The sequence below is a fragment of the Raphanus sativus genome, chromosome 9, assembly GCF_000801105.2.
Source record: "Raphanus sativus cultivar WK10039 chromosome 9, ASM80110v3, whole genome shotgun sequence".
In the NCBI taxonomy this organism is placed as follows: Eukaryota; Viridiplantae; Streptophyta; class Magnoliopsida; order Brassicales; family Brassicaceae; genus Raphanus; species Raphanus sativus.
In genome coordinates this window covers 22,448,107-22,468,976 of record NC_079519.1, presented here as the reverse complement: position 1 = coordinate 22,468,976, position 20,870 = coordinate 22,448,107, and the positions used below count along the sequence as shown (strand labels likewise).

General features: G+C 38.0%; 4 protein-coding genes and 1 long non-coding RNA gene across 9 annotated transcripts; 3 read left to right on the top strand and 2 right to left on the bottom strand.

The window, feature by feature from the left end:
- Positions 1-2,037: 2,037 nt before the first annotated feature.
- On the bottom strand, positions 2,038-2,672 carry LOC108825010 (F-box protein SKIP19-like). The gene is made up of 2 exons (XM_056994895.1): positions 2,632-2,672; positions 2,038-2,578 (listed from the first exon to the last, which is right to left on the bottom strand). The coding sequence occupies exons 1-2, from the start codon at positions 2,670-2,672 to the stop codon at positions 2,038-2,040; spliced, it is 582 nt and encodes a 193-aa protein (XP_056850875.1).
- Positions 2,673-2,699: 27 nt separating this feature from the next.
- Positions 2,700-3,045, bottom strand: LOC108827626 (F-box protein SKIP19). Its single transcript, XM_056995391.1, has one exon. It carries the CDS (start codon positions 3,034-3,036, stop codon positions 2,701-2,703), a length of 336 nt encoding a protein of 111 aa, XP_056851371.1. The 5' UTR covers positions 3,037-3,045; the 3' UTR covers position 2,700.
- Positions 3,046-9,167: 6,122 nt separating this feature from the next.
- LOC108827632 (uncharacterized) lies at positions 9,168-9,749 on the top strand. Its single transcript, XR_001945707.2, has 2 exons — positions 9,168-9,333; positions 9,484-9,749. It is a non-coding gene; the product is annotated as an uncharacterized LOC108827632 (long non-coding RNA).
- Positions 9,750-10,454: 705 nt separating this feature from the next.
- On the top strand, positions 10,455-12,831 carry LOC108825009 (uncharacterized protein At1g43920, Chloroplastic-like). The gene is made up of 3 exons (XM_018598360.2): positions 10,455-10,637; positions 10,735-10,988; positions 12,708-12,831. Exons 1-3 carry the CDS (start codon positions 10,482-10,484, stop codon positions 12,829-12,831), a joined length of 534 nt encoding a protein of 177 aa, XP_018453862.2. The 5' UTR covers positions 10,455-10,481.
- Positions 12,832-14,147: 1,316 nt separating this feature from the next.
- On the top strand, positions 14,148-16,512 carry LOC108826111 (uncharacterized). Of its 5 annotated transcripts, none has more exons than XM_056995388.1 (7): positions 14,148-14,585; positions 14,690-14,989; positions 15,063-15,113; positions 15,208-15,278; positions 15,372-15,428; positions 15,515-15,641; positions 15,741-16,512. In XM_056995388.1, exons 2-7 carry the CDS (start codon positions 14,951-14,953, stop codon positions 15,741-15,743), a joined length of 348 nt encoding a protein of 115 aa, XP_056851368.1. In that variant the 5' UTR covers positions 14,148-14,585; positions 14,690-14,950; the 3' UTR covers positions 15,744-16,512. The 5 variants fall into 5 exon arrangements, 4 of the variants coding, with proteins under 4 accessions (XP_056851368.1, XP_056851370.1, XP_056851367.1 ...); XM_056995390.1 differs by having other exon boundaries at positions 14,148-14,857; positions 14,963-14,989; XM_056995387.1 differs by having other exon boundaries at positions 14,148-14,989.
- Positions 16,513-20,870: the final 4,358 nt, after the last annotated feature.

Below are 20,870 nucleotides of genomic sequence, written 5' to 3'. Positions count from 1 at the left end.
TCTCGTCGAGACGAATCCGTAGCCACCAGAATCGCCGCAATCGGAGCTCAGACGAAGCCGTACGCGCCTCCGGAAGTTGGATCGTCGTCACGTGTGTCGTCCACGCGCCGCCGCCGGAAATCGTCTCCGCCGCCGGCCACCACCGTTCTCCGCCGCCGGCCACCGTCATCCTCCGTCGCCGCTCCGCCGTCCGCCGCCGGTAAGCCACTGCCGCCCTCCGCCGCCGCCGCCGTTTACCACCACCGGTGACTCGCCGGCGACTCGGCCAACTCGGCTGAGTCGACTCGGTGAGTCAACTCGGTGACTCGGTTAACCGGTTGGTTTGACTGGTTTAAATCAATTGCAATTTGGTTAGGGTTGGTTAGAGTAAACCGGACGGTTAAAATCAATTGAATTTCGGTTAGGATAAACTATCGGTTAAAATCAATTCGAAATCGGTTTAGGAAAACCAATTGGTTAAATCAAATTGATTTCTGGTCAAGGGTTGACCGGATTGACTTTTGACCAGCGGGTTCACTTTTCCGTAGACTTTGACCAGACCCGTTTTGAGTCATTCGAAAGGCATTTTGACTCGAATTTTCGCCGTGGTTTCAGATTTGGAGTCTATTTGAGCAGTTGGAGTTCATAGATATCACTTCTCTTCATTTGTTAAGGTGAGGGTCTATTCCGTAAATTCCGTACCAGTATAGAATTCTTCTTATCGTAGTGTAGTCTCGAAACATGATATGTCTCTGTGAATTGAGTCTGTTTGATTGTCTTGTTTGTTTATTATTATTGATTGTTAAACCGGAAATAGGATAATAGAGGATTCAACGATTGAGTGAATTGATTGATGCTAAGAATTGTTATACATATGTAAATATATATATAAGCGAGTCCATGTGTGGAGATTGGCGGGGATACAGAGACGTTTGTACTTACGGCGCCTATGATTGAGGAGATTGGCGGGAACACATGACGTCTTTGCTTACGACGCCTATGATTGTGGAGAGTTGCGGGGGTACAGAGACGTTTGTACTTACGACGCCATCAGGTTAGCGGAGTACAGCTTGAACCACTGTATTACGACGCAAATGGAGTGTATATATCTATATCCTTATGAGGAAATGCGGGGTGCAGAGAGTATATCTATGTGCTATCATCGCATTGGTTGTAGCATGTCTAAGTGCACTAGACATATATTGTTGTTCTGTGTGGTGTAATAGGCGCCGTGTTTGTTTCATGTTAGAACTAGACTTCCATAGTGGGAGTTCTATTTACTCAAGTATGTGCTTTGCGGTTTAGTATTTCATACCTCACTGAGCGACTCCCCTGTTGCTCACCCCTCTTTCTTTCCCCTTTCAGGTGAGACCGATGAGCAGGAGTGATCATATCGGACTAGTGCTACTATTTGGGCTCGTGGGCTTTATCGTTTTATCGTTTTATCTCTTATCGTTATTGGGCCTTTAGACCTTCGGACTTCTATCGTTTACGCTACTTCCTATTTTCAGACCTTCGGGCTTATGTTGTTATTTATATTTCGGATGTTTATTTTCGGATTTGACTTTATGGTATTTTATTTGACTTTATGGTATGACGTGGATTTTAGTATCCATATTATTATTATTATTTCCGCTGCACTATTATTTATTTATTATTATTTTAATTCCGCATTTATATTCGAGAGACGTGGTCGCGTCAGACATGTTCAGCACTGTTCACGCCAAAGAGTTCTTTGTACTCGAAGTAGCTAATGTTCCTAAAACAAAAAAAAATGTTTAAGATGATGACTGGGATGCCAAGTCATTGCAAGACGAGAGCTTGATGGATTGTGTTTGCCCATTCCTTGGGCCACAAGGAATTTTGCTGTTGATAGGTTTTAATTAGTTCTCGCAAGTCGCAAATACAAATACAATATACAATATACAATATACAGGACGCTTTAAGCATAACAAGATGATCATTAAACAAAACGCTTAAACAAATCTTTTTGAACAATTCTAACTTGCAAAAGGCTTTATTTCTTTAATATTGCAGGGGTAAACCCACAAATTTTTCCTAAAAGTCATACACAGAATCATAATCATACAAGTCATAATCCTCGTAAGAATAGTCACTGTCATGATCATAAGCATAAGGATAAGGATCATCATCGTCAGATGAATCCGTAGGGATAATAGTCACATAGTGTGGGTAATCATCAGTCGAGTCACAAGGTCGTCTAAAAACTTGGATACTCTCGGAACACTGACGTAGATCGAGATGTTCCAGATCCGGACAATTATCAAGAATGGCGTTCAAACCAGCGTCTGTTAATTTGTTTGCGAAAAGCTGGAGGTGGCTAAGTCTGGGCATTGTTTCAGAGATTGCTAAAGCATCATCGTCATCCATGAATGGAAAAGGCGTATATAGACGGTTTAGCTTCAGCGTCTTCAGGTTAGGAAGAGAGTGGCCTATAACTCTCAGAGACTCAACTGAGAGTGAGCAGTATGAGACCTCGAGTTCTTCAAGCAACGGAAGCTTCACAAGTGCTTCAGTAAGTCCTTCAGATGTTACAGGAGAACATTTTGCTAGTTTAAGGCTTCTCAGGTTACTTGAGCTGCAAGTAATTGTTAAAAAAAGTCACAAAGCATGTAGAGAAAAGTAAGAGACTGAGAACGATGAGACACAAGAAAAAATATTTCTAGCACCATGACACTTTCACAGAGTTAAAGAGATGATTTACCTATCGGCAATGTAGTTGAGAAGAGAATCAGTAAAGAAATAACAAATGTCAATTTCAAGCAAACCTCCCTGACTACGATCAACTGCGTGACGGCACATCATCTCGAGGATCAACCCCAAGTCTCCAGAGCTACGCATGTCAATCTTCCGCCACATGGAAGGGTCCTTGCAGACGCGATACCATGACGTACACACTTTCTGAGCGTTTTCCAATATGTCAATCGAGTCGAGCCTGCCCAGGATAGATGACGTCAATTCAGACGGAAGCTCCGCCCAGTTTATACACTCTCCGTCTTCCTTCATCACCGGATGAGTCAAAGAGGAAGAGGTCATTTTTATCTGATGATATCAAACTGTCCCAAGTCCATCTATATATATATATATAAATAAAGGGACTGAAGTAAGTTTCCAGTTCCAAGACTTTTCTTCGAAGATATCACCATCGCTTAATGACCATATGGTCCCAAGAAATAAGGCAACGGCTAAGAGTAAGAGGAATAGAAAGAGGCCATTTTCTCTAAATGGTCAACAAACGGCCTCAAGCTCATTAAATAAGTCTGTGAAGCAGTTTCAACTTTCAAAAATCTTCGTATTTATGGTATTTATCTACCAACATGATTTATGGCATTGTAACATTAGGGCTTGGAGACCTGTTAAATCAAGGATTCAAGATATCATAATTCTAATACACACACGGGGGCTGTGCAGAAGAAACGTGATAGAAAAAGATCAATGTATTGGAGTATGATTCCTATATCACTTACGAGTTAGGAATCATACGAATAAGTTTGAATTAGGGTATTAGATAAGGCTTTCATATGTTTTTCCTCTTCTGTCTTGGGTTTTAAGTTTTCTTATTCTAGCTTTACTTGTTGGTATAAATACCAAACTTATTCATCAATAAAACATAACTTTATTTTATCCTAAACTAGAATTTGTCCCAATGAGATGCCAAATATCTTTTCCAATCATTTCAATAACTTGCAGCCAACCGTTGAGACCTCCCAGAACCCAACCGATGTTCTAATTTGACCCCTCATTTTGCTTATGTTTTGACAGCAATAGAATATAAGGACTTGTGGGAATATGTATCATAACTCAGAATCTCAAAACCTATGAAGTGGAATCTTTCTTCAACAACTTGGAAACTGTGAAGATTCATGGATTGTTACAAGTGTAAGAAAGAAATGAACCTCGCCATCTTTCTGTTGAGACATTGAATGGTGTTGATCAAGATGACTCTAAGTTCTAGGTTCCTCTGTAGAGCCTCTATTCGGAGACAAATGATAAGGTCAGTACAGATAATGGGATTCTCCATGGCTTCTCCCACAGTCAAAATCTCATTCCATAGAAAGTTTCTTGATAATGTCTATGTTATACGTCTAAGGTTGATTAGCTATTACATTTCTGTTGAAATCTTATTTGCTTATTGAGAATAAATAGAGAAAAAATAGCTAAAGGCTCAGCTGAATGTTGATAGCTGTTATTTTCTTCCATCTACAAGAGTTATTATCTTAGATGAAGAAGCTTTGCTTGATGAAGGGAAACGTCTAAGGACATAAGCTGGTTGTTTCGTATTTGGAAGCGTAGTAGGTGCATCACTGCTTCCAAGCATGAAAACAACGTTTGACATTGTAGGACGATCATTATGATCTTCTTGCACACACTGCAGTCCAGCGTTCAAGCACTTCAAAATCTCTTCGGTTCCGCACGCTTCTTGTAGAGCTTGATCCAGTAACTCAATGAAACTTAAAGATGAAATTTTAGACAGCAACGTGTTCTAAAAAGCACCAAAGTAATGTGTTTATAAAAGGCAAGTTGCTAGAATTTAAACTCACAGAGTGAACAGGTTGTAGACTCATCTGAGCATAGATTTCGTTGCTGTCTTTGTCTGCCTATCAAAATGAAACAAAACCATTGTCAAGATAAATGAAACTTGTTTGCACATAGTTTGAAAATGAGAAGGCATACATGAAGGTGGTAACATTATGGACTTGGCACATCAACTGAGATGGGAGATTTAGTTAATTAGGAACTTGTGTTGTTGCTGACCTTCTGGTTGAAACAACAACCTGATTCAACACAACAAAAAAACAAAGTCAAACCTTTGGAACAAGAGCGTACAAGATCTAAAAAACAAGGTTGTTCTTAAAGACACACAAAAGTTACCTACCTGTTCGCTATGACCTTATGAGAAGTAGTCACTAAGGTACCAACTTGAGGGAGACAAACAAGAGGGCTTGCACAAGCGAGTTTCCTGAACATGTACGAAACCAAATATTTTAGGGAAAGTTAACAAGAACTGAATATGTCACTGGGGTAAATCTGAAAGAAAGATTAAAATCTGACTGATCCTTTAACAGCTTCATCTCTTCAAGCAGAGTAGATTGAAAAGTTGTTGTTCCTCCATTAAGCAATTACTTGTTTGGTAAAGTCTCTATCCAAATTAAGCTCGTGGAGGGTGACTCAGCAGGAACCGTCACTGCTTTCTACGTATGGAACTAAACACCTTCCCTTGCTCTGTTTTTTTTTTTTGAAATCTCGAAAACTCACCCCTGTTTCCTCTGTTGTCTTCAGAAGGTTCGAACCACAATGACTTCGAGTTCTTAGGTAACTTCAAACATTGTGGTTAAGTGCCTTGAAGCTTAAACCATCTCTTACCCTGTTTTTAGATTACCTCCTTCATAAACAATCCTTGGAGGTTTATAGAAACTTGCTTCACTCTCTTTATCTCTTGTGATTAAATACAACAAACCTTATCTCTTAGATTTCTTTATTTCCTGGCATATCAAAACTTTCCTCTACTAGAGAAATGAACACTAGAAAATTGCTTGGGACTCAAGCACCCAAGGAACCTAGTACTGGTTGCCGTCTTCTCCAAGAGTTACCTTCAAACAACTCTTTGCAGCTTGATTGTGAGTTGCTTCTACTCATACTCAGAAGAGAGTGTTGTGAAAATTAACCTAGTAATCATACACATCATCATATTACCATACGGATCCTAATCCTAGAAATAACAAAAAAATGTTTCAAATCCCGACTGGGATGCCAAGTGACTGCAAAACCAGTGCTTGATGGTGTGCGTTTGGCACTTCCTTCTGCCACAAGGAACTTTGCTGTCCACGGCTTTGATTGGTTATCGCAGATAAAACAATAATATTGAAAGATTAAGCTATACAAGAAAATAGAGATGATAAATATCTCTTCACGATTTTTGATGGTTGTTTAATGAGAGAAAACAGTGTTATTACATTATCTTAGCTCTCAACTTAGTGTTTCTTGTTGCACCAAAAAAAAAAAAAAACTTGATCAACTTAGTGGATCCACAAAAAAACTCACGGAGGGTCCTCCCGCTAGGACTTCTTCAACGTCCCCCAATTATGGTTCACAGAAAAGGAGCTCTGTACGAAGCCGCGCTCGACCGTCCTTCGCACTTTGCGGTAACCATTCGTTTAGAATCTCCCCACGGCTCGAGTAAACAGTTTGCTCCACTAACAAATCGGGGCGAATGGCTTCGCGGAAAATGAGTCGCCTGAACACTCTTGCGTCCACTGCAATAAAGCATCCAAATGGACTTTGCGATTGGAGAGTGATATTTGTGCCGTAAATCTCTGTTACTCTCTCGTGCAGATAATCTAGATCCATGATATGAAAAAGAGAGTGAAGAAGATAATGAGAGGTTGTTGGTTTATAAAATGGTAGTGTCTCTATGTGTGCATTTATAAAGGCAGGGGATATAAAAAAATAAATTTAATCATGTATAGTTCCATTATTCTTATGTACCGTAAATTTTGAGTGGTCAAGTCTTAGTGTACCTTCTAGGTCGTGCACCATTCAGCTCCGTCATTTGTACCTTCTTGGATGTACACCATTCTTTGTCTTTGCTTTGTCTTAGTGTACTTTCTAGGTCGTGCACCATTCAGCTCCGTCATTTGTACCTTCTTGGATGTACACCATTTTTTCTTGCCTGATGATCAAACTGTCTTAAGTCCATCTATATTTAAATAAAGGGAGTGAAGTAAGTTTCAAGTCTCAAGACTTCTCGTAGACATCACCATCACTCAGTGACCATATGGTCCCGAGGAAGAGAGGCAGATAGCATTTTCTCTGAGTGGTCAAAGTGTTTTAAGTTCATTAAATAAGTGTGTGAAGCCAGCTGCAGTTTCAACTTTCAGTGACTTTTCGTTTATATCACTCAGAAAAGACCACCATATATTAATGGTATTACATTTCTATAGTTTAGGGCAAAGTAACATCAGGGCTTGGCGGCCTGTTAAATCAAGATATCATAATTCTAATACACTCACGGGCAGTGGAAATTAAGTCAGACATCAAAGACTTGGTAGAAGAAAGATGAAACAATCACACACATAAACTAGTTTCTTTAGAGTTTAGTTTATTGTAGAAACGAAAACTTGCAAACGCTAAAAATTTCACATGACTATCCGCTAAAGCACCATCGTCACTCTAGATGTAATAGAACAAGTAAGCCTAAAACTTTCATAGACTCTCCTGACAAAGTAACAATGAGCAGTAAGAAAACCTCTCAAGCTTTGGGACTCCAAAACTCTGAGAAACAGAAACTCTGAGAAAGTGGCGACTCTTGTTTGTCAAGACTCCTAGTAACAGGAGAGATTCCATGATTGCTTGTGTTGTGAGGAACAAGATCAACGTTTTGTTGATAAATAAAGAAGATATACACACATAAATAAATGAGAGAATTAGCCCAAATTTGATAAATCTTTTTTGGTTGAACACGAGACAAAAGTATAAATAAATAAACCATATAAAAAACAGCAGAAAGATATTTCAAATTTATACATCAAGATTCAAACAAGATCACGATTTGCTGCATTAGCTTTCGCATCGAGTTCAATAGCTCGACAGAGGCATGAAACTATTTGGTAGATGAAGGTAATTCCAACCCACACAAGAATTGGTATGCACGTTCTCATGGCTAGGACCGGAGAAATTAGACGAAGTAGTAACAATATTGCAGCAACACCAAACACGTGACTCAAACTTCCGTAAACGAAAGCTTCAGGCCAGTTAGTTTTTACTAACCCAAGCTGAACTAAAAAACACAAAATTTGGCACGCTATTAGGAATGATATCGTGGAAAAGTACTCATTGTTCCTCTGGAGATGATAGAATAACGGTACAACTGTGCCGAAGATGACAACATGCATGATGATGTTATAAATCACCGAATCGCAGCTGGTAATACAACACATACAAAAAAAAGTTTGTTAGATACACACATGTATAATTTGTTAGAAAAAAACTCAATATTTTGGAAACCAATTGAAACATGTTTAAACTCACAAGCATAGGCTGCATAGAGGAACGGTCGATATGTCGTCGATAGAAACATTCTTAACTTCGGAATTACTTGCCATAGCTTCTCTTTGATAAGCTTTTAAATATCAAATTTGCTTTGGGATTGATAATAAAGAGAGAGAGAGAGGAGTATATAGCTATTAGCTATAAATAATATTCTATTTCTATTTGAATTAGTATTGTGTTCCTATTTCAATTAAGCATCTAATTTGTTTTCTTTTGGTACAAGAAAATCTACTTTATCTTACATTAAAGAATAAATTAGTTTCTAAATTTGATTAAAGATTTACTCATAGTTTACGAGAAACATGTTTACTTATTTATCTCTACTCAAATTTTAACGATTGATTATATTTTATTTTATTATTAGCTTATATATTAATGATATTAAGCTATTATATGTATCTAATGTTCCTAATAAAAAAATGTAAACCAAAAAAGTAAATATCTGTTATCTAATGTTCCTTCAGACATAAGAAACCACTCTGCTGTTGATGGATTTGTCCAAAACCTCATTGGTTTTTGCAGAGATTCTCTGATCGATACCATAACATATAATGGAACCCGGAGAAGTATAGGATCATAGGGATGATTAATGTCTCTTTAAGAATTTTTTGTGGTTGAGAGAAATTATTATTGGATGATCTTGTTATTATCTTTGCAGTTCTTTAGAGTATCTTACTAGGTCTTTTAAATTTAATAAGGTATTAAAGAAAATGAAAAAATACAATTAATCTAAGCTACGTATCTTATTTAGAAGACAGAACATACGACTCTTGAATGCCACGCGTCGTCTATGTAGTGTTTGGGGGGAGAAAACTAGGGGAGCTCTACTTGTCGACGAAGTGAAGCAAAATCGGTTAAGCTGAAGATGCAGAGATCGAGGAGGAGAAGGGAAGAGAGAGCAAGAGAGCCTCGTCACTCACAACGAGTATCTCTCTCTGCGTTTTAGTTTTTTCTTTTCCTCAAGAATCCGATCGAAGAAAGGGCAGCTACTGATTTCGGAAACAACAACCAACAGTTTCAGGCTCGTCCACCAACTGTTCGCTTTTATTCCTCACTCACACTTTCTGTCTTCCTATCAATCTTTAAAAAACGAATTTTGTTTGTCTTTGATACAAAAGACAGAAGCTTTTGCGTTGAAGGCTTTAATCGATCCCACCTGCTCAACAAGGCTTGGCAAGATGGTCTCGAGTGTTTGACTCCAAGAAGATGTAATCCAAGAAGATTTAATCAAGCAAATCTTCTTCTATGTTTGTGTAATCTTGTGTTCTCTGTCTCATCTTGTTGGTATGTGACTATGGTTATTAATCATATAACAGAGTGTTCTTTGTTGCATCTTCTTGTCTTGGTTATTGGTGATATAAAGACTGTGGTTATTAATCATATAAATGCTTGTTCTTGTGTTCTCTGTCTCATGTTCTTGTCTTGGTTTTGCAGGTCATAAAGAGTGAAAGAGTGTAGCATTGTAGTCACGGACAAGCTCAGTCTCATGTAGTCTCACTGGAGTGAAGCTTGTAGTCTTCTGTATTAATATGTCAATGTTCTTGTAGTCTTGTGATCTTCTCGTGTGTGGTGGTCACGGGAGTGGAGCTTGTGATCTTCTGTATTCATGTGTCAATGTTCTTTGTATTCTGGTAGGGGAGTGAAGCTTGTATTATGCTCAACTTTTTTTTTAATAAAATTATATTGAATAGTTTTTAATTTTTAAGAATCCCTATCTCAGATATTACCAATAAACCAGTAATTTTAAAAATCTCTTAACAAAATAACTTAACCACACTTAAATACTAAAAAAATTCACTAAGACACCCTAAATGGGTGTCACCAATCACCAATGCTCTTCGTGTTTGTTTTTAAAACAGGACATGCTTGTTTTCTTTAAGAGAATTCGTCCAAAAAAATACTATACACGGCAAGAATGGCCAAAGGAAATCTGGACATACTGTGTGGCCATAAAAAGCACAAACTTTCATTGACTTTTACAGTTTATTAAGAACGTTTCGATTGACTAACCAAATTATCCCACCGTTATCAGAGTTAACAGATAATTTAGATGACGTTAATTTTGGGTGTTAAAGAATATGACGTCGTTTCGTCTCTTTATCTGATTAAAGACAAATGAATGAAACGACGTAGATGAAACTAAAAATATGTGCTCTATCAGGATCGAACCCGTGCTCTCGTGTATCATTGTGCGGGTTTATTGCCACTGAGCTAATAGACTTTACAATAGATTGACGAACAAAGTTTATTATATTATCTTCGAATCCCAGTTAAATGAATCAAAAAGAAAGACAACGTCTTGTCCTAACCCTAATTCCCAAATCAAAACGAGGACGACGAACAGAGTTCGATTCTCTTCAATTTCTTCCTTTAGAAGATTCAATTTCTTCCTTTAGAAGATCGATTCTCACATTTCCTTCTTCGATTGTCACATGATGAGTTCGGGTTGTGAGGATTCGTCTGTGAATACGATGGGTATTCGTGGTATCCCGGAGCAATGCGGCTGTGGTCGAAGAACTGGGATTTACACATCAAAAACGAAGGAAAATCCAGGAAGAACTTTCTTTAGATGCCCAACGTTTCGAAATGTAAGCGTTTTCTCGTGTTTAAATTGATTATAGGTCTTGTTGATTGTGTTTATGTAAAGCTTCAATGGCTAGGTAGTGTGAAATTGTTTGAACATAGATTTTGTTCATGATTTATGTCCATGATCACTTGTATAAATGGGTAGATGAAGCTGTCTACGAAGAGGTTCAAGATGCATTGCCTAAAGTTGATGGCTTTGCATCGGATTTGAGGAAGCTCAAAATGGAGATAGACCGCCTCAAAAATGTGGAGGAAGAGTTGAAAGAAAATCTCAGGAAGGCTAGCAATGAAGTTAAGAAGCTGAATGTGATCATGAAAGTGGGTTTTCTGGTGGCATCAGTTTCTTGTATTGTGTTCTTCATGGGAAAGAGGCAGTAGGAATTGGTTGTCTTTGAATTGTGATGTCTTGTGTTGATTCTCTAATGGTTATTTTCATCTAGGAGACTATGTTTGTGTAATTCTGTAATGGGTTAAGACTCATGTTGTAAGACTATTTTATGTTATGGATGATGATGTTAGACTTTGTTTGCTTCTTCTTCTTCATTCTAATCGATTAGAGATACAAAAAGAACAAAACATAAACCAAAAGAACAAAACAGAAACCATTTTCATTGTTTAACACAACATCATCAGCATCTTAATAGAAGTACATAAGATAGCATCATCCTAAAAGAAAAATAAGAGCATCCGAGAGAAACAACATCATCATCCTAAAAGAAAAACAAGAGCATCCGAGAGAAACAACATCATCATTACACAACAAAACAAAAGGGACAACATCATCATCTAAGAGAACCATCTTCCCCACGTTCTTGTCTGTGATGCTTGTGAAGATTGGGGAACTTCCCATCGTGATGGTTGACCTTGTGAAGATTGGGGAGCTTCCCATGGTGATGCTTGAGCTTGTGAGGAGTGAGCTTGTGAGGATTGAGCTTGTGAGGATGGAGCTTGTGAGGATTGAGCTTGAGACGCTTCAATATGTAGTCCATGTATCATATAAAAAAATGGTCAATAACCTCAACAAACTCATACACATTACCAATAGCTAAAAAACTAAGACCCTTACCTGATATTTCCTTGGTCTGCCTCGTGATTTCTTAGGTGGACTCGGAACAGAACCTTTATTACATTTGTTCTTGTAGTGGCTTTCTTCTTTGCAGTTAGAGCATGTCATTACTCTGTTCGCACGGCTCATCTTGGTAGTAAACTTTGTCTCATTGGCTCCCTTCTTTCTGTCATGGTTTTTAGGTCTACCAGGATTACCAGTTCGATTAGGTGGTAGAATCACACCTAATATATTTGTCTGAGACCACTCTATCATCCCATTTACAGGTCTGGTCCAATAACTGTAAGTCTCACGCCACTTAGAAGTTGTGTAGCACTCAACAACAAATTCAGAAAGCTTTCTCTTCGCACGAAGGATGACCTTACCAGCATGGATGCACGGAATACCATTCATTTGCCAGCCTCGACATGCACAAGTCTCCTTCTCCAAACTCACAACATAGCACTGGTCTTGATACTCTACCTCAGTCTCTGGCCCAATTTCCCAACGCAATATACACTCGTGGCACTTCTTCTCAACCATGTCTAACTCTTGCTGCGTCTTCATGGTAAACCTAGTCTTCCTGTCTGTAGCCATCTTGGACCGAGTGAAGTTCCTAGTCATACATTGGCGCCTTATCTCCTCTAACAAGTCAAGCAGAGGCTTCTTCCTAGCCTCCCTGATGGTCTTGTTGAAGGACTCACACAAGTTGTTCAGATTATCATTGCAATGGGAGCCTATCTTGAAGTAAGCTCTAGACCAAGTCTCTGGCTTTGTCTTGATCAGAGATGCATGAGCTAGTGGATCATAGCTCTTAAGCTCATCCATGTTGTACTTGAACATGCCAGGAGTGTAGGACCTTGCAATGCACCAGAAGAACCTCTGTAACCTTAGATATTTTCCACCTTGCCAAGCTGAAGGAGCTCCTCTGGATCAGTGTCTGCTCTGTAAGCTTGCGCATGTATCATCTCCTCTTCATTCTCATCATCTGATGACACAGGATCAGGGATTTTACTTTCATCCCAAGCATAATCATCCCCTTCGTCTTCATCAATCTCACACTCATCATGTATTTCTTCATCACCAAAATGAAGACCCAAATCTCTACAGTTTTCTTCCTCGATGCCACCAAAACCATCCTCATCTTCTAATGTGAGCCTACCATCTTCTAATTCTAGCCTACCATCATCAGCTATATCCCCAAATTCCTCTTCTTCACTTACAGGTTTCAGAGCATTTGTCGGACTTTGGGGAGATTCTTCTCTGTCATCACCATGTACGTTCTGCTTCTTCTTCGAGTTTCCAGGAGGAGCCACAGTCTCTGTCATCACCTTCTGCTTCTTCGAGTTTCTAGGAGGAGCCACAGTCTCTGTCATCACTTTCTGCTTCTTCGATTTTCCCGGAGGAGCCACAGTATTTGTCATCACCTTCTGCTTCTTCGATTGACTAGGAGACAAAGTGGAACCACCATATGGTGTCCCACGCCTCGTGGTCTTCTCCGGAGATGACACAGGCGACCCATATGAAGTTCTCCGCCTTGTCTTTGACGCCACCATAGATGCCAACATCTCTATCCCTTCAACTCTTTTCCTCGATTTCTCCGGCGATGACAAACTCACAGAACCACCTCTCTTCGCCGATCTCTTTGGTTCAGACACACTCGCATCACCACCCTTCTTCGACTGTTGAACCACTTCTTCACTCCCACCACCGTCTCCATCCTTGTTCGATTGTTGAACCACTTCACTCCCGTAATCGAAATTCCTCATCCCTCCGAAAATCACAACCTCCCTTCCGTTCCTTGTGAACTTCGTCTTCACCATCTACTACACATCACGAGTTCAAAGAGCCTTAGGGTTTCTGAGAAAAATCCCCAAATCGATTTGGGTTTATGAGAAATTAGGGTTACGTTTTATTTTATTTCAATTATCCACATCGTTTCATCAATAAAGCAAAATGTGTGTGGTAATAAACCATAAAGTCCATTAGCTCAGTGGCAAAGACCCCTCCCATTAAACGCGAGTGCCGAGTTCGAATCCAACCAACACCAATTTTAATTAAAGATAACGACGTGATGAAACGACGTCGTTTTTACTTAACGGCAGTATTTAACGGTTAGTAAACACTGTCTTAACTATCGGTTAACGGTGAATTAGTCTGGTAAGTCAATCGACGGTTTCTTAATAAACTGAAAAAGTCAACAAATGTTCAGTGTTTTAATGGTCAGGTTCGAGTTCAGGTTTCTTTTGGTCATTCTTACCATGTTCAGTATTTTTTTGAACGAATTCCCTTTTCTTTAATGTTGACGAAGAAGCTCATCTTTTTTTACTAAAAAGGCAGATGGAACAATCGCATTCTTGAGTTATCTATACTATACTAAAAGGAAAATATCCTCCATCCAAAAGCTGTCCACATCATTTAATTAAATCAATCAATAAAATTAGTCTTTACTGCCATGTCACCGGTCAACAAAGAAACCCAACAAAGAAATTCTACGACTTCATCGACTTCGTCTTCTCTGTTTCCTTTTCATTCCGTTACAGAGCCTCATCTGCTCTCAATCAATGATGATCTTCAATACAGTTTAATTGGATTCTAAATCTAAGTAAAAACTACCAATATTATCAATAAATTATGTTCTTTAAGCTTCTGTTTATGAATTTGTTTCATATCCTCTGCTTTTCATTCTTTATAAACCCTTCACCTAGATTAGTCCAATCAAAAACGAAAACCTCCACTGAAGAAATTGAAGCTATGGTGATAAAACCCAATGGATAGTACTCCGCCGGAAAATCTCTCTTGCACTATGCTGTTAATTTTTTGGCCGTGTGGCAATGCTGATTTTTAGGAACGAACGAACACACATGCCTTTCATATGTTCATGTCTGCCTCTGCCCTTCTTCAGGTTCATTCCTTTATTCCTTTTATTGTTTCATTGCCCAAGCGTTAACCATTCGAAATATTTGTTATCTCGGCTATTGATTGTGGCACATATGGAGAACTTTCAAGATTTCTATTCGGTTTGCTCTGGCTGGGAACAAGTCCTAAAAAGAAGCAGCTACAAGAGGAATAAAAAAAACTATGGATGCATTCTCCGAAGCCTTATTCTATCCGATTGAACGGCTTCAATTAGCAAAAGATGTTTGAGGTCTGGTCACATTATTACAAAGCAAAATGGTAAGAGTCTTTAATCTCTGTTCCAAACATTATGCGGTACCTGCTTTTTAATGGTTTTGATTGTCTTTATGTAATGATCAAACATCGTCGCACATGGTGTTCAAGAGATCATACAGATGGACCTCAAGACAAGTAACATCTTACTTGATAAACACATGCGAGCAAAGGTTTCAGATTTCTGTATGTCTAAATGGGCAGTTGACAGGGCCTTGCAAGTCTCTGGAAAATTGTGTACAGTTGGATATCTGTAGCCCAAGTAAGCTAGACGCATCATATATATTTAATTTGACATTAAAATACTGTTGTTATTTTGATGGTAACAGGTACTTACTATATATCACAACTAACAGGGAAGAGTGATGTATATAACTTTGGAGTCCTTTTTTCGTGGGTCAATATGCGGAGTCCTTCTTGAGCTTATGTCAGGCATAGAAACCATATCGAATGAACACTTCCGAGTTGATTATACAAGGTATATTACTAATCTGAGCTTTTTTATTTTTTCAATGAACAGGCGTACAAAACAAAGAAATGTTGCTAAGTGTCGGTCAGGCAATGGCACTTCTGAGCTGTTGAGTTTGGTTAAAACGTGTTTCAGCAATGTTCACCAAACTGTGATTGAGAATCGTGAATTAAGGTTCTCGACTTTGTTAGCAGGATTTTACATGGAAGTGTAGGTGCAAGAGGTACGAAGCTCTTATGTAATTATGAGGAGTTTCTTGAGAATATTTGCGGTGGGTTGGCTGAAACAACAGCTGACAAATTAATAGTAATGTTTTCCAAGGTAAAATACTGATTGAAAGTGTGGTTCTTTTGTTTATTTATGAGTGAATAATACTATTGTCTATTTAGTTTAACCATTTCCGTTACCATGTTTCTTAAGTGATCGACTTAGACGCTGCGAAGAGCTTTGAAAATGGAGGAGGTGTGCGTTTCTGATAGCACCTGAGTCAGGATGCCTGCAAGCTGCAACCGTTCAGTCAAGTATATACGCACGGACGTATAGATTGATGGCGCGGATGGGTAAACACTCGAATCTAGGAAATGGTTGGCTCTGGATAAATCCATTGAGACGTTGCGACACAACGGCAAAGTGTTTCTCGACAGCCAGTGTCACGATATCGGGGGAGAAAAGGCGAAGTCTACGTGGTTATCAGGTTTGAGAGAACCAGATGTGAATATTACTCTGTCTGTTTAGTCTAACCTTTTTCATTACCATGTTTCTGAAGAGATCGAGTTAGACACTGCGAATAGTTGCATGTGAGGGTGAGTAAGTTGGAAAGTGTCTGAGGAGAAAATAAGGATTTTCAGGAATTTACACCTGGCTCTCGAGACTTCACGATAGAGAGCTTGAAGACAAAGCCAAAGAAGTACTCAATGTGTGATGTACTCAAAGATCTGCGATTCTACTTGATGGTACCAATCTCACGCCTAAGGTAGATTATCAATCAAAAGAGCACCATCCTTTCATATCCAAACATTGACGCTTCTTCTCTTCTAAGTTTGTTAATTTTGTGTAAACAAAATCCCTTAATTAACCGGAGTGTAAGTAGCAATGTGGAATCTTTCTCAGGCCAAGAAGCTTTGCTTAATTTGGAGAGTCATGGTTTATGTTATATGATATATCAAGTTTTGGGTGGTGGTTTTCACTTTAAGTTCTTTATAGTGACCAAATTTTTTTTATCTTTTTCATTATTGAATATACGACACTGTAATTTTATATACCCAATTATTATATCAGTATCAAACCGTTTGAAATATTCTTTTTGTTGAGTGAGTCTAATTTACATAATGTTACGAGTTAGATCTTACAAATTCAATCTATCTCAAATGATATATTTTTTTTTTTTTGGGCAACTGGATAATTCATTAAAACTAAAAAGAAAAAGTTATGGCCTCAGGCCCATTACAAATTGCAGAAAATTGAGAGATATGATTTAGCTAGTAAGTCAGCAGGCCCATTCAGGACCCTTGAGACAAAGACAATTGAAACAGAGGAGAAAGGGGAAGATGGAGAGAAAACCAACAAGTCGATATCCGACTGGATCCCAAAGAGTTCAGTCGATTTCCTTCTCGATGTGATAGCTCGAACGAGCTCTTGTGAATCTGTGCGAAGACAGATGTGGTTGATATGTAGAGTTGCTGCATGCAGTAAGGCTTCTCGGATCGCCAGTGCCTCTCCTACGATCGCTGAGGGGACGTTCCCTTGGTGAGCTGAGCCCCTGCTGATTTCGTTGGAGTCCCTATCGGTGAAGATCCATCCTAATCCAACAGTTTTTTTGTCGGATCTCCAAGCCGCATCGGTGTTACAGAATACAGCTTCGAGATTGATCGATTGCGATTGGGGAGGGCTATTTGTGTTCATGGGTTGCGGCGGCTTTGCTGTTTGTGCCTGTTCCCACTTTTGCTGAGAGACGATTGCCTTTGTTGCAGCTTCTTGAGGGGTCACGACTTTCTTTTCAAAGATGAGGCGATTTCTTGAAGTCCAGATCGTCCAACAGAACCACGGGAACGCATTTCCAATGATGCCAGCTGGTGGGAGATTCGTCCATTTGATTGCTTCCTTCATCATCTCTACAAATGTAGGGAGGTCCGTAGTGTCTATAGTGTCTTTCCATGGTCCCAATTGCCAAACGTCTTTAGCAAACTTGCACTGTATTAGGATATGATCGATTGTCTCTGTTTCTCCGCATCGAGTGCAATTTTTGTTTGCTAAAACGCCTCTCCTTTGCAGGTTCTCACCCGTAGGGAGGATATTCCTAGCAGCTTTCCAAAGGAAGAGTTTGAGCTTGGAGAGGAGGTCTGGTGTCCAAATGAGCTTCTTTCAATTCCAAGAGGGATCGAGATTTAGATGTGAAGTCATAACCTGCTGCTTTGCCTCCTGTAGCGAGAAGTATCCCGACTTCACTGAGTACTCCCCGGATTTCTGGAGCGGCCATATGTAGGTGTCAGGGGTTCCCAATAGACTGGGTCGTAGAGATAGGATCTACGATGTGAGCTCGGGGAGTAGGTTGTCTATGCGTGCTCTGTTCCATTCCTTTGTCTCAAATGATATATTCATCTTCTATTTTTCTATTGACAAGCAGTTTTCTAAGTGGTCGTTTACATATTGGTTTGGAAAGAGTGTAATGCACATATATATCTCTATGCTTCCTGTTATATAGCACCAAGTAAAGAAAACTAAATGGAATCATTAATTTAATTTACCACAAAGAAGTGGATGAAACAAATAATATTTGAAATTCAAATAATATACAAAATATATGCAACTAATCTATTGAAAACAGTGATAAAAATAAACAGTAACATGTTAGCTAAAAAATATTACTTAACTATTATGATATAATTATTCTCAATTTTTATGTGATATGGATAGTTAAAAATTATTAACTTAAAACAGTTCAAATTCTGGATTTAAAAAGATTAAATATTTTGGACTAAAACAAAATTTTATTCTTATATTTGATGAATATACAAGTGTTTTGGATAAAAAGATTTCAAACGCTATTACAATATTTTTTCTCATATATTAAAATAGTATACAACAAGTGTAAAAAGGAATTGCGAGAAAATTATAAAAATGTAACATGAGAGACACAACAAAGAAAAACTAAAGTTAATCAGTTTAATAAATTACAACTGTTATCATATATTACTTATTGTTTTAAACTACAGCTTTGGTTTAAAGAATGTAAAAATATTTTTTATATATATAAAAGAAGAAAAACCCTAACAAAACTGATATCACAATTATAAAAAAAATGCAAGTCACAAAACAAATGCAGAACTGCAAACAACAATGACTTAACACTGAGTATATAACTAAACATATATAAAAGACTAGAAAACACACATAATTTAAAAAGTGAAGAATACAATAACAAAAAACCTGAATATAATTAAACATATAGTAAAGACTGACTTAGAACTATATATGGAAAAATATACGTCATACAAAGAAACAATCTCTAAAACTGAAAGGAAAAAACAAATGTAGATGTATACTTATTATATATACAATATAAAAAATATACAACAAAAATGCAGGTTATAATGATGAAAAGTAGATACTTTCACAAAATTAAAAACATCAAAAAGGGAAAAAGAAAAATCATATTTGTAACAGAATTAATTTAAAAATATATAAAAATTAAAACTTATATTGATTAACCATATGTTCCCTATTTAAAAACTAATAAAATCAGTGTAGGAAATTAGTATTCACTGTAACACCATTAAAAATAATTTACTTTAACAATTCCATAAACACTATTCAAAATTTTAAACGAGAATTGAAAAATACCAAAAAATATAAATTATGTATATGTCAAAAGAGAATAACACTGCAGAGAAAATTAATACACATTCATTATTTGGTTTAAAGAATAGAAATTCTATTTGATAATATTAAAATATATGTGGTATAGCTTATAATTTCTTTTTAAACATACTTCAAATATACTAGAAAAATAAAGCAAAACTATTGAAAATATATAGCTCATAAAGATTTATAAAAAATAAAAACTTAAATAAAACAACTTATATAGATAGTAATAAAATATAAAAAATTAACAGATTCAAAATGTTCAAACCGCGAAAACCTAGTAAAATATAATAATAAAAAAAAAAGAGTTTTGCAAAAAGAAAAGACAACATGGCTACGAAGGGAAGATCCTAAAAAAAAAAGCACTTGAGAAATAATGAGATTATCTCACCACGAATCTAGAGATGCATGTAACTGAACATATCAAATATCATAATCTTCAGGGTAATCATCTTCAAAGGGATCATCTTCATAAAAATATACATCATACGGATAATCATGAGTCGAGTCAATAGGTCGTCTCAAAACTTTGATCCTCTCGGAACACCGCTTCTCCAAATCTCCGACAAGATTTGTAAGGTTTAAACAAAGACGTAAATCAAGGTGTTCCAGATAAGGACAATTATCCAGAATAGCGTTAAGGCCGGCGTGTGTCAAACAGTTTCCAACAAGTTGGAAGAAGGAAAGTCCATGCATTGTTTCAGCGATCTCCAAATCTCCGACAAGATTTGTAAGGTTTAAACAAAGACGTAGATCAAGGTGTTCCAGATAAGGACAATTATCCAGAATGGCGTTAAGGCCGACGTCTGTCAAACAGTTTCCAACAAGTTGGAGGAAGCGAAGTCCAGGCATTGTTTCAGCGATAGCTAGAGCATCATCATCACTCACGTCTCGAGGAGGCCCCATTCCGTACCGGTGTAATTTCAGTGTCTTCAGTTTAGGACAAGACTGGCCGACAACTTTCAGAGAATCTCCCAACAATGTGAAGTGTGAGACCTCGAATTCTTCAAGCAATGGAAGCTTCCCAAGTGCTTCCGTAAGTCCCTCAATTGTTATCGTGGGCATAAATGCAAATTTAAGGCTTCTCAGATTACTTGAACTGCAAGTAATCGCGTGTAACAATTGTAAAAAAAGACATGTGAGAACGATTAGGCGAAAAACATATTCACAAAAGAAATTTTCCTAGCAAAAACACGTGACCATTGGTTTTGAGAGAGAGGAGAGTATACCTATGGGCGATGTAGTTCAGAAAAGAATCAGTACCAATATACCCAAAGTCAATTTCAACCAAGCCTCCTTGGCTAAGATCGACTGCGTGGCGCCACATGACTTCCAGGTTTAAGTCTCCAGAGTAACGCATGACAATCATTATGATGTGGACATCGTACCCGAAAGCGTCAGAGTTGCGCATGTCAATCTTTCGCCACATGGCAGGGTCTTTACAAACGCGACGCCATGACCTGCACACTTTCTGTGCGTTGTTCAGTATGTCAACAGTGTCGAGCCTTCCCAGGATCGATGACGTCAGTTCAGACGGAAGCTCCGCCCAGTTTATACACTCTCGACTTTCATCACCGGAGCCGTCGTCAAAGAGGAAGAGGTAGAGGCCATTTTTTTTTATCTGATGATCAAACTCTCTCAAGTCCATATCTATTTAAATAAATGGAGTGAAGTAAGTTTTCAAGTTCC

Coding starts and splice junctions, on each gene's coding strand:
- LOC108825010 (XM_056994895.1), bottom strand. CDS start 2,672: ATGGTGCTAGAAATATTTTTTCTTGTGTCTCATCGTTCTCA. Junction 2,579..2,631: donor CTTGTGTCTCATCGTTCTCA/GTCTCTTACTTT, acceptor AATTACTTGCAG/CTCAAGTAACCTGAGAAGCC.
- LOC108826111 (XM_056995388.1), top strand. CDS start 14,951: ATGGTGTTCAAGAGATCATACAGATGGACCTCAAGACAA. Junction 14,990..15,062: donor ACAGATGGACCTCAAGACAA/GTAACATCTTAC, acceptor GGCAGTTGACAG/GGCCTTGCAAGTCTCTGGAA. Junction 15,114..15,207: donor GTTGGATATCTGTAGCCCAA/GTAAGCTAGACG, acceptor CACAACTAACAG/GGAAGAGTGATGTATATAAC.
- LOC108827626 (XM_056995391.1), bottom strand. CDS start 3,036: ATGACCTCTTCCTCTTTGACTCATCCGGTGATGAAGGAAGACGGAGAG.
- LOC108825009 (XM_018598360.2), top strand. CDS start 10,482: ATGATGAGTTCGGGTTGTGAGGATTCGTCTGTGAATACGATGGGTATT. Junction 10,638..10,734: donor GATGCCCAACGTTTCGAAAT/GTAAGCGTTTTC, acceptor GTTTGAACATAG/ATTTTGTTCATGATTTATGT. Junction 10,989..12,707: donor GCATCAGTTTCTTGTATTGT/GTTCTTCATGGG, acceptor TTTCATCCCAAG/CATAATCATCCCCTTCGTCT.